The sequence below is a fragment of the Girardinichthys multiradiatus genome, chromosome 19 (genome assembly GCF_021462225.1).
Source record: "Girardinichthys multiradiatus isolate DD_20200921_A chromosome 19, DD_fGirMul_XY1, whole genome shotgun sequence".
NCBI lineage: Eukaryota > Metazoa > Chordata > Actinopteri > Cyprinodontiformes > Goodeidae > Girardinichthys > Girardinichthys multiradiatus.
Window position 1 is genome coordinate 37621052 of NC_061811.1, and position 12560 is coordinate 37633611.

A 12560-nucleotide genomic window follows, 5' to 3' on the forward strand; every position below is an offset into this window, starting at 1 on the left:
TTGGTTAATAATGATACCGTAACATTTTTTTACCATTTAAATTTGAATTTATGAGGTTTGGACAGCTGTCTGTCAAATATCAATTTCTTTTTTTCTGCATTTATCTCCAATTTATGTTGTACCTAAATGACCTAAAGAACATGAAGACAAACTGACTGATGGGGAGGAACAGTGGATAATATCATGTGCATAAAAATGGAATTTAGCATTTGTAAAGTTCCACAAAGATTAGCTTTGTAGAGAATAAGGAGCAGGAGTCCTAATATGGAGGCCTGAGGAACTCCATAGATTCTGGAGAGAAGAGGAATGGGAGCCAGCATTAAGGATACACTTTGTTTTTCCTGACAAATTACAGCACAGCATACAGTACAAAATAATGCAGAGTGTTCACCAAAATAAGGGGGTGGGCTGTGTCAAAAACTCTTGAGAAATCAATAAAAGGAGTTGTACAATGTTCTTTGTCCATTGCATCAAGATTGGAAAAGATAGAAAGATTCATGTAACTGTCCCAGTTCAAGGTTTATCTTGTCTAGCGAACTGAATCAGCTTAGCAGTTCTAGAAACACTGAGTATTACTCCAGCAAACTGGGCCACTGATACAGCTGGTCCACCAACCACCAAGATATATTCGAGATACATAAAGCCTCATAAATCATAGGCTTCACCATCACCCTGTTCTTATTTGTAGCATTAGAAACAGACAGTCCTTTAGAATGAGACATATCTCTTTTTATTTGACTTCAATTAATTACATTTTCACTGAAAACTAACCATCTGAATCTGAATCTTCAAGTAGGCAAAAAATTAAAGGACGTTAACACATTTTTCATCAGACTACACGAGACTAAACACTGGGAGCATTTTTGAAAGTGAAATACATCAGAATCAATACCAATCATTTTAGGTTATGAGCAAAGATAAAAAGCGATTGGAAAAAAATAATAATTTCTACCTCCAAGGAAAACTGAATGTAAAATAATTGAAATTTTAAAGTTAGGTGGAGATAAACCAAGATTTCCCATAAAGTCATTTTTCTCATTATTGGGCAGAGGCATGACATGGAGATTAATCATTACAAATCAGCCCAAAAAGGTTCCTATATAACAAAATCCCATTTTCAATGTATTTCTGCTTTGGCATCAAATGATGCCAGTTCAGTCATAACATCAGCACAGGTGAAACTGTGAAACAGTCCATCTGAAATTCTTCCATCAATCTAATTACCAGACTGACTGATTGGAAGTGACTTTGCATCAAACCCCTCTGAGAATAACAAGATAATTAGACTTCATGGTAAGGAGTTCATTTGCATTGACACATCCAAGATTGTCCATCAAGCGCCAGATTTCTGCACACTGATGAGAAGACTGCATTATTGTGTTGCCACCTGTGCAAAGCTTGCTCCACGATGGCAGCAGGTGTGTGAATGCATTTGGCCACACAGTGAAGCATAGAGTTTAACAAGAAGGGCACCCAAGAAGCCACTTCTGTCCAAGAAAATCAGCAAGGACAGACTGAAATTCTGCATGAAGTACATAGATGGACAGCAAAAGACTGGTGCAAAGTTCTCTCAGATGGAACCCCATTCTGACTGCCTGGAGAAAAGACCCATGAGTCCTGTGTGGTACATAATTACCAACAGCTTTACATACTATGACAACCTTGAAGTAAGGCAAACATTTTAACTACTGAAAGCTGCTCCATCTTAACTCGAGGGACTGATGTGATTTACATGATGCTCGCTTGGCAAAGGTCAACTTAGCTATTTTTAGCTCCCTCGTTAAATATAATTGCATAATTCAGCTGTTTTTCAGTACCTCTTGTGTGCAACTGTCGGGGGCAAAAAGATGCTCTGTAGCTTTTACTTAATGAAACATATTTTTTGTGTCATTTCTTTCTATTGTATGGACCATGGTAATAAGAGTCATTTGAACAAGATAAAATACAGGGGTTGGACAATGAAACTGAAACACCTGGTTTTAGACAACAATAATTTATTAGTATGATGTAGGGCCTCCTTTTATGGCCAATACAGCGTCAATTCGTCTTGGGAATGACATATACAAGTCCTGCACAGTGGTCAGAGGGATTTTAAGCCATTCTTCTTGCAGGATAGTGTCCAGGTCACTACGTGATACTGGTGGAGGAAAACGTTTCCTGACTCGCTCCTCCAAAACACCCCAAATGGCTCAATAATATTTAGATCTGGTGACTGTGCAGGCCATGGGAGATGTTCAACTTCACTTTCATGTTCATCAAACCAATCTTTCACCAGTCTTGCTGTGTATATTGGTGCATTGTCATCCTGATACACGGCACCGCCTTCAGGATACAATGTTTGAACCATTGGATGCACATGGTCCTCAAGAATGGTTCAGTAGTCTTTGGCAGTGATGCGCCCATCTAGCACAAGTATTGGGCCAAGGGAATGCCATGATATGGCAGCCCAAACCATCACTGATCCACCCCCATGCTTCACTCTGGGCATGCAACAGTCTGGGTGGTACGCTTCTTTGGGGCTTCTCCACACCGTAACTCTCCCGGATGTGGGGAAAACAGTAAAGGTGGACTCATCAGAGAACAATACATGTTTCACATTGTCCACAGACCAAGAATTGCACTCCTTGCACCATTGAAACCGACGTTTGGCATTGGCATGAGTGACCAAAGGTTTGGCTATAGCAGCCCGGCCATGTATATTGACCCCGTGGAGCTCGCGACAGACATTTCTGGTGGAAACAGGAGAGTTGAGATGCACATTTAATTCTGCCGTGATTTGGGCAGCCGTGGTTTTATGTTTTTTGGATACAATCCGGGTAAGCACCCGAACATCCCTTTTAGACAGCTTCCTCTTGCATCCATAGTTAATCCTGTTGGATGTGGTTCGTCCTTCTTGGTGGTATGCTGACATTGCCCTGGATACCGTGGCTCTTGATACATCACAAAGACTTGCTGTCTTGGTCACAGATGCGCCAGCAAGACGTGCACCAACAATTTGTCCTCTTTTGAACTCTGGTATGTCACCCATAATGTTGTGTGCATTTCAATATTTTGAGCAAAACTGTGCTCTTACCCTGCTAATTGAACCTTCACACTCTGCTCTTACTGGTGCAATGTGCAATCAATGAAGACTGGCTACCAGGCTGGTCCAATTTAGCCATGAAACCTCCCACACTAAAATGAAAGGTGTTTCAGTTTCATTGTCCAACCTCTGTATGTACAACTTTACTGAATACAGCTTTTTGAAACGGGATGAAGTATATAGATTTTCAGTGTATGTGCTGAGGATATGTTTGTGTATTTGTGAACTTACACTGAAAGGTAAAGATTTTTGCAGGAACAATTAAACTATTAAGTTCAAATGTTGTTTTTGTTTACTTAGCAAGTACAACAAACTTCTGTTGAGGGTCAATAACTACAGTATGAATCTTTCTTCCAGTGAACGTCACCTTCTGGACCAAATCTTGATCTATAAATTACCTTCATGGTCCTTGAGGTTGAGCACAGTTAGTTAACTTCTGTTTTCCAAGCTGCTGTTTGAGAACTGACCACAGGTTCTCTCTGGCGTTCAGCAGAGATGTTTGATGACAATTCTGTAGTTTATAATGACTGAAATAACCAATTTCTCATTAAATCAACAACATCTAGGTCACCTCTAACTCTGTATTTCATTAGGTTAGGAATCCAAACCTGTTTTGTTTATCCTGAGGCCTAAATTATTACACGAACATTTAATTATGTTTCAGTATATTAATATGTATTAACCGTTATCTTGGATATTTTTTTTCACATCTAATTCGCCTTTCCAAAAGAATTTGCAAATGGCTTTTTAGAATGGATTTAGAATATTTGAAAATTGATCAAATGTAATATTTACTCTTTTAGAAATTAAGGAGGACCTAATGACCACTAGAAATTAGCCTTTTTCCATCGCTTGTGGACAGCTCCAGGGTGATTTCACTTTTTCACCGGGGCCTTACTTTCACAGGCAGAAGGTCCTGCTCTGAGGTAAGACTTTCAGATTTCCCTGGGATTGTTGAAGGGGCGGGGCTGTGTGCAGTGAGACATGGCACCAGCATGGCGGCAGCCAGTACACAAATGTATTGTTTTTATACCACTAATTTCAATTTAATTCAAAAATACTTTATTAATCCCAGAGGGAAATTAAATGTTGTTGTAGCTCATATTCTGCAGATTTCTTCAAAGAGCCATTGTAGATGCTGATGGCTGCGGGCAGGAAGGATCTCTTTTGTCACAAAAAGTAGTTTTAAGATGTTTTTAAACAAGAAAACTTAATCTGTGAATTCAGTTCATCAAGAATGAGCCCACTATGAAATGTTCTTTCTGAGTTTTCGGAGCAGGGAGGCTGGTCTGGCTGCTAAGCTAAGCTAACCTAACCGGGCAGCTGGACTGGGACTTCCTCACTAACCACAGGCTGATTTCGGTTTCACTACAGTTCTGTAAGACAAACATTTTATTAGAGTACTGATTTTCAGAGCACTTTAAATTTTTCATGTACATAAAAAAATACACATTTTCCTTAGACTGCCTTCTCATGTTAACCTAACCTAGCGGAGTGTGAAATCTTTGTTATTTTCCATTTTTCATAGTTTTATGCAGACAGCTCTGCAGGAGGAAAGACCACAATTCCAGGTTTGGATGCGGTTTCCCAAAAGCTCACAGTGATCCTCTCAACCTCGTGTCATGCTATCGTCTATTCCATTGTATACGCATCTTCTACTTTATATAAATATTTACTGATCATTACAATTTAGGTATCAATTCACTTTACCTCTGGACTGATCAGCTGTTTTGTTTATTCTAATAAATAAATTTTTTACTAAAGATGTTTTTCTGTTTTCTGTTGTGTTGTAGATATCTGTGAGTTTACCTGATTATTTCAATAGTAAAAGAAAAATAAGTGTGTTAATCAGTGTTTAGTAGGTATTGTAAGTGAATTATGCAGTTGTAAAGCAACAACTCTGGCCTGATGCAGATTGGTAAAAAGAAATATAATGGAAAATAATAATTTAAACTTTTCCTGCTTATGAATCCAGTCCTACTTAATGAATAATGGAAAGAATTAATCAACTCTAAAGCTGCTCACCATCTATTAGTTATCAGTTGAAACAAAAAAAATATTTATTAGGTAATAGTCTTTTAAACGCAGTACAAGAGCAATGCCATCTGCTGGAACGAAGGTGTATTGCAGTTTTCCTCACAACTTCCCTATACGCCATTAGGTTGATTTAAATGAATGGTCAGTGGCCTTTCTAAGCAATAGAAACAGAATGCACACAATTCCCTGGGATTCCTTTTACCTCGGTTAAACAAATGTTTAAATCTGAGGGCTTTAGGTGGAAAATGGGCTATTTACGCTCAATGAAAAATATTAGACAGAGATTAAAGCCTGTTAATGTTTAATTTCTGCTTTTGCCTTTGTAATGACTAAGTTTATCCCTGTCTTTATATTGTCCACTCCTTCATTACATGTTGCGCTAAATCTGGTTTGGAGGATTTTCGTCTCCTTGCTCTGAGCTGCAGAATATTTAATAATATTGGAAATCCATTTTCTAAAACCACATTTAAAACCTTTGCTCTCAATTGTAATTATTAAACATGCTTAAATTTAAGGTATACATTGCAACATGATGAACGAGACAAAATGTAGTAAAAAATTAATTGAGTGTTAACTTCAGAATGAACAGAGCAGGAAAAGCCATAACGAATCATGCTGAAAAGGGACTAGTGGAAAGAGGGCATTAGGCGCCAAGCCAAACTTCTGAAAGTCAGCCCTACACCATAATCCTCCCTCAACCAAACTTTACACTTAACTCAAATGAGTCAGGCAAGTGTGGTTTCCTGGCAACTGCCAAACCTAGACGGTTCACCGGAACATTAGACCAAGAGGCACCCGTTACCACTCCAGAGAATACGTCTCGCTGCTCTATAGTCCAGTGGCAGCCTGTTTTACACCACCACATCAGACCCTTTGCATTGCACTTGGTGATGTAAGGCTTGGAGGTAGCAGCTCTGCCATGGGAACTTATTTCATGAAAATCTCCACATAATGTTCTTGAGCTAACCTAAAGGCCCTGACCCAGTTTTGTGATTTTACGTGTCCTACCATTGATCAAGTGATCAAGTTGCTGTTTCTTTCCAATTCCTTTATCTTTTTAATAATACCACTTACACCTCAGTGTGAAATATTTAGCTGCAAGGCAAATTCTTGTACAGGTGGCATCCTACCATGGTCCCACCCAGGAATTAATTGGGCCTGAGAGCAACCCATTCTTTCACAGAGTTTTGTAGAAGCAGTGTGTAAGCCTAGGTGTTGGGTTGGATACACCTGTGGAAGCAACTGGAACATCTGGGTTCAATGATGTGGATAGTGAAGAAAAATGTTTGCATTTTTTGTGTTTATTTTGAACCAGATGAGGATAGTTTTAACCATTTAGAATTTTGGTAATTAACAACAGATTGATAACTTGGTTTGAGAACATATTTAACCCTAACTAATGGAGATATCAGGCTCTTTTTTTAAACATTTAGCATCATGTGCTTACAGATAAGATTTTTACTGGTTTACATCAAGCCAAAAAAGAAACCTTTTTAAAACTGAGACTACCAAAATTCAACAATTGCCGTAAGAGCTTCATTCAATAATTTCTAAAATCAAAACTTAAAAAGAATTATCAGGGGAACTAATGAGAATTTTTAATTGGAAGATAGAAATTGCAGGATCTTTCCTGTTAAAAGTCCTTAACCCCTTATGAACAGCACGCACTAACATGATTTAGTTAAAGAGGCATACATGCAGATATTCTTCAATTCTCTCTGTTGTGTTTGTGCTCCTGAGTGCTTTTGTACCTGTCCTGTTGTTCAGACTAAAGTGGGTACTTCTGTCTCTAATGCCGCAAGCATTCTTGACAGAGGCAATGCAGGTGTAGTCAGCATAATCCTGCAGACGAAGATTCTTCAACTTCAAGATCTTTGTCTCGCCCTGAAACACAAAAATCAAATCTTCACGTAAAAACGTGTTTCGCAAGAGTTTAAAAATAAAGACAGAGGAACCACAGAGATAAAGGAAATTAAAAAAGTAAACTGTATCTTTACAAAACAACTGTGAGGGTTAAATGACATTAAGTGACTATCAGAACGAACTGTGAGCAGAGGAGTGAAGGTAAGATTAAATGACCCATATTCCTGTGCAAAGGTTTCTTTAGCTTAAGTGGTAATTTTGATTTTGATGTTTTGAGTTTAGATGGTATGTGCTGTGATCTTGGCTCCTCACCTGTGTGAAAAATGGCTTGTATATCTCCACCCCCGAGTCTGAGCCCTCCGCCAGCATCTCCCTGTCTCTGGTCCAGGTGTAGTGGACAGGAGGGTTAGAGTTGGCAGCACAACGAAGAAAGACGGTACGTTCAAAGTAGAACTGCTCCTTTGCTTCGTCATCACTCTGATGCACAGTTATTACTGGTTTATCCAAGTCTGAGGAGGCAGATTGTTGGCGAGAGATGTGGTGAATAATTAGAGGATGAAGAGGGAAGACAATCAAGGAAAACATTAATTTTAGAATGTTTCAGATATTCAGTTCAACTCTGTTTATTTATAAAGCGAGATAAGATATAAGATAACATTTTATCTTAGTGGTACTTTGTAGTACCTAGCAAGTCCTATTCATTTGCATATAGACAGAATCCAGTTCAATCCACCTGCAGTAATTTCACTTCATTGCCTAAAAATACAGTATAGTCAAATTCAATTGATAAAAGATGCCAGTTTATCAAAAGTTGTAAATGAAAACCAGCAGCAGCTGATCAATTGAATGTGCATGTGTTTCTAGGCTTCAGATAGCAACCATATAAATAGTGTTTGGTCATTTAAGATGGACAAAGACAATCTGGAACATTGTCCACAGTATTCAGAAGAATTTTTCAGGTTTTTATGTGTATTTTCTCTATAGAGTACACCACAACTAGTGTTCCATATTTCACTTTCAATTCAATTCAATTCAGTTTTATTTATATAGCGCCAATTCACACTTTCATGTTTGTGGTTTCAACTATTTCTTCTAAATATGTTTAAAGAACAGAGAATAGGCACGGTTGAACCTTTTGTCATCAGCACAGGATGATAAAACAGTGATGTGAGGCTCAGTAATCTAACGTCTTAGAATATTTTAAGTAGAATGTTTGTTTTAATGTAAACTCTGCTTTAAAACGGTGAAATCTGATGCATTTTGCTCTAGAGAGGCTTGTTTCTGTTTGTGTGCTTACAGTAGACATCCACTCGTATGGAGCGAATGGCCGGGAATCCCAGTCCGTTCTCAGCCTTGCAGTAGTAGCGCCCTCCCTGATGGCGGCTGATGTTCTCAATTTTTAGAGTTCCACTGTTCAGCGACAGGTTTCCTGGACGGTCTGAGGCTCCACCTGCTGTCTTAGTCCAACGAATCTGACCAAACAAAGCAGAGTGTGATCACACACACACACATGCTTTTAATCAGGTGTTGTGTGTAAATGTATTCAGCTTCCTTTACTGTTGTACCCCATAATAAAACCCAGTGCAACATTTAGAAGTCAGCTAACAGAGTCCAGCTGTGTGTAATTTAACCTCAATATAAATTCAACTGTTCTGTGAAGGCCTTAGAGGTTTGTTAGAGAACAAAATCAGCATTAATCAGAGCAGTGGCCAAGGGTCCATGGTAAGTTTGGAGGAGCTGCCGAGATCCACAGCTCAGATTGGACAATTTGTTAAGAGGAGATCTATTACAATCTAAATGCTGTCTTTCATGGAAGAGTACCAAGAAGCAAACATGCAAAATGCTATATGTGGAGAAAAACTCTACATCCCCTTGAACACCCCACCCCCGAAGTGAAACGTGGTGGTGGCAGCGTCATGCTGTGGGGATGTTATATCCAGGACAACCCTGAAAGAAAACCTGTTAACGGCTTAAAACAGGGGAGGAGGTTCATCTCCCACAGGAAAACCACCCTAAACATACAGCCAGAGACAATATGGAATGGTCAAATGGAATGTCAAAGCATGTTTATGTGTTAGAATGGTGTAGTTGAAGTACAGACCTAAATTCAACAGAGAACCTGTGTCAAGATTTGAAAGCTGATCTTCACAGACACAATCGATTCTATCTAACTGAGCTTTAGCTCTTTTGCAAAGAAAGATGGTCAAAGATTTCGGTCTGTAGATGTGCAGGCCTGGTAGAGCTGGAACTGCAGCTAAAGGTTGGTCTATAGAGTATTTACTGAATATATATATAGTCTGAGTAAACACCACTGAGGTTTGTAGGTAAATGTTTTTCTTTTGCCAAATGTGGATCTACTGAATAATATGTGAAAATGTTAAAAAAAAAAGTGGGAGAATAACTTACAAAAAAACAAAAGAAAATTTGGAAGGGCGTGTGAATACAGTCTGTTAACTCCCCGCATTTCTATTTGTTTTAGTGTTTTAATGCCAGAATACGGCTTTTTGGAGCAAACTCAGAACTCCCTACAGGCAAGAATACACTGAACAGTTATTTTTAGGTCTAATATTTAAATCTAGTACTGTTTAAAATCTTGCATTTTGTCTTTTCTTGCACAACACAAAGCTGCAGCTTTGTTGTCTTCTCTCATTAAGAACCACATTACTTCTCTTGGTCCATTTTATCAAAAGCCTTGTTGGCTCAGGTTATTCAACATTGTTGTGGCTGGTTAACTGATTTAAAAGTACTGGGAACCCCTTAGCTGTGGCAAATTAAAAACATTAAGAAAAATTGAACAACTGAATTATTTCTATTGCCTAATCCTAATTTTAAACCCAAAGGTTCTTGATCAGCAGCCCCTTTAATTTCAGGTTCTGTTATTTCTATATGAATATTTCAGTCCCTTGAAAATCCCTTGACTGATTTTGGTACTCTAAAAGCACAGTTTTCCCTGTATTTTATTTTGATTGGTGACAGACCAACACAAAGTAGTGCATCATTGTGAAGTGGAAAAATGTTTTTACAAACTTTTCAATTTGTTTTTTAAAGACAAATCTGAAAAGTGTGGTGTGCATTTACTTTTAGCCCGCTGAGTCAATACTTTGTAGAACCGCCTTTTGCTTCAGTTGCAGCTGCAGATCTTAATAAACAGACTTAGATTCTCCCCCACATAGAGCGTTTTGCATGTTCACCTCTGAGCAGAGAACCTCTTCCACGTTTGCTGTGTCTCCTGCATGGCTTGTGACAAACTGCAAACAGGACTTTCTATGGCCATTCTTCCACATAGTGCAGACTTTTAAAGTCCTGTCAAAAGATTCTCCCAGCTGAGTAGTGGATCTCTGCAGCTCCGCCAGAGTTACCCTGGATGCTGCTTTCCCAAATGGTCTCTGTCTAATAGCAACCCAAACTTTGAATCATACCATATTCATTTTGTATTGTAACTGGAATTTTTTCTGTTAGTTTTTGGTTTACTTGAAGCAACATTTACATCCAGAACATAATTACCTGTGGTCGGGGGTGTCCAGTAACGAGGCACTGCAGTTCCAGAGTCTCTCCCTCTCGGATGGTGTAAACCCTCTCGCTGTACTGTTCTTCCTCCACATTACAGGCCTGACCTGCATGTACAATTCGCACAGTAGGCGAAGCTGTGAACAATAAAAATACACACAGCAAAGGTTAAATATAAAGATATATATATATATATTTTTTTTTTAATAACAAACTGTTTTATACCTGAACACATGCAGAATGTTTAAGCGCGGAACTAAGGGCGCAATGCAATGTTCTGTAGGGCAACTTTAAAAAGGGACACCAAAACAAAACAAACAGGGCTTCCAGCTATCACTACACTAAAAAAAATCCTAGATTCTTATTTATTTATCTTGATTGAAGCGTAACGACAGCATCATGATTTTTAAACCTGAAGAACTACAGAAACATGATTTTTCTTTACCGCTACGCCTGATGTTACTGTGAGAAAGAAGAAATACTTCCAATGTATTTCCAGTAGGGATGGGTACCTTTCACATTTGAACCGATAGGGTACCGATGCTCGGTACCTGGGAATTGGTATCGGCACTCAACGTAGTACTCAAGTAGTAGAGTAGAGTAGAGTAGTGTAGAGTAGAGTAGAGTAGAGTATTGTAGAGTAGAGTAGAGTAGAGTAGAGTACAGTAGAGTAGAGTAGTGTATAATGTATTGCAGTGTAGTATTTATGGGTGTGATGGTACATTTCCTTTACATTTCAGGGGAACTTTAGATGTCAGCAAAATAAACATAAATACATTTCTTTAAAGTAAACATTTTTGTCACACTGAAGTAAGGCAGGGCGATATGGAAAAAAATCCTATCATGATAATATTTTTCATATCAGTCGATATTGATATATATTACAATATAAAACAAATCACTTTTTTTGTCAATCTTTAATGTTCCCTGGTACTATTAAGTGAGATTTGAAGATATCAGAGGGTTATTTTTGATTTAAAGATTTTATTTTAAATTGCTGTCATCAAACATTATTCAACTGTTTTGGATAAATAAAATCAGAATCAGCTTTTTTGCCAAGTTTGTGACACAAACCAGGAACTTGACTCCAGTACACTTTGTTCTCTGTTAGGATTTTTTTCGTTTTTGTCAATATAAATGAAAATAAAATACCTATTTAAATGTACATATATAAACAATTGACTGTACAATAGAATATAATGTTTCTCCTTCTGCATCTTTCTGTCATACTTGCTTGTTATCTCACACCAGTGTAACTTCACACATACACTGAACATAGGATTTTAAAAAGGTGTCAAATTTGGTCTTAATTGGATATTCTAAAAAACATTTCTACAATGTAGTTTACAAAGATAATGTCATTTCGCTGAAACGTTGAATCATTTCAACGTTTCAATGCTCCCCAGCATCTTCCCTGTTTATATCACAAGATCAAGTTTTGTCACTAGGTAGCAAAAAACTGGGCAGAACACAATGTGAGAACAATACTACTACTTTAAAAGGATAATTGTCAGATTTTTAATTGTCACCTTGGCAGAAAAGTGAACCTTATTCAAGAATAGTACTACACACCTGATTAATCACTTAAACTTATAGTATATACAGGAAATAAAGATCTTCCTGTCAGTAAGAAGTGGAGCTTGTTATTATCCAAGTGAGGAGGTTAGGAAGGACAGAGAGGATGGCATGAGTGACAAAGTTTGGAGAAGGTTAGGAGAGTTAGGAGAGGAGTAAACCTTACCTCTACAAGATCTGAGGAGAGTGAGGAAGTTAGTGGAGATGGCCTCACCTGTGTTCTAGATTGTTTTGTCCAAATGATAATATAGTAACCTATGCTTATTTTGCATTGCTTACGTTGCAAACCCTTTACTTCTGTGGAAGAGGTGGACTCATCGGAGAAGCTCCTTCCAGCTTCCACTGAGGACCATGAAGCCCTGAACCAGAAACTTAAGTCTGAAGCACTTCCTAAAAAGATTTATGTATAATTCAGGGACACTTCTGACAACTATTTTAATAGCTCACTAATCTACAGTGTCCCTTTGCTGTCTTGCTGTCTTGTTTCCACTTTTTT

The 12560-nt window shown here is 38.1% G+C and overlaps 1 protein-coding gene across 1 annotated transcript in view; it reads right to left on the reverse strand.

The window, feature by feature from the left end:
• LOC124855122 (MAM domain-containing glycosylphosphatidylinositol anchor protein 2-like) overlaps positions 1-12560 on the reverse strand; it is an 85115-nt gene that overhangs the window by 62533 nt on the left and 10022 nt on the right. Inside the window, exons 2-5 of the mRNA XM_047344687.1 lie at positions 10487-10626; positions 8280-8454; positions 7295-7491; positions 6871-7003 (exon numbers count right to left, since the gene is read on the reverse strand). Coding sequence (XP_047200643.1) covers positions 6871-7003; positions 7295-7491; positions 8280-8454; positions 10487-10626 — 645 coding nt within the window. The remainder of the gene's footprint in view (positions 1-6870; positions 7004-7294; positions 7492-8279; positions 8455-10486; positions 10627-12560) is intronic.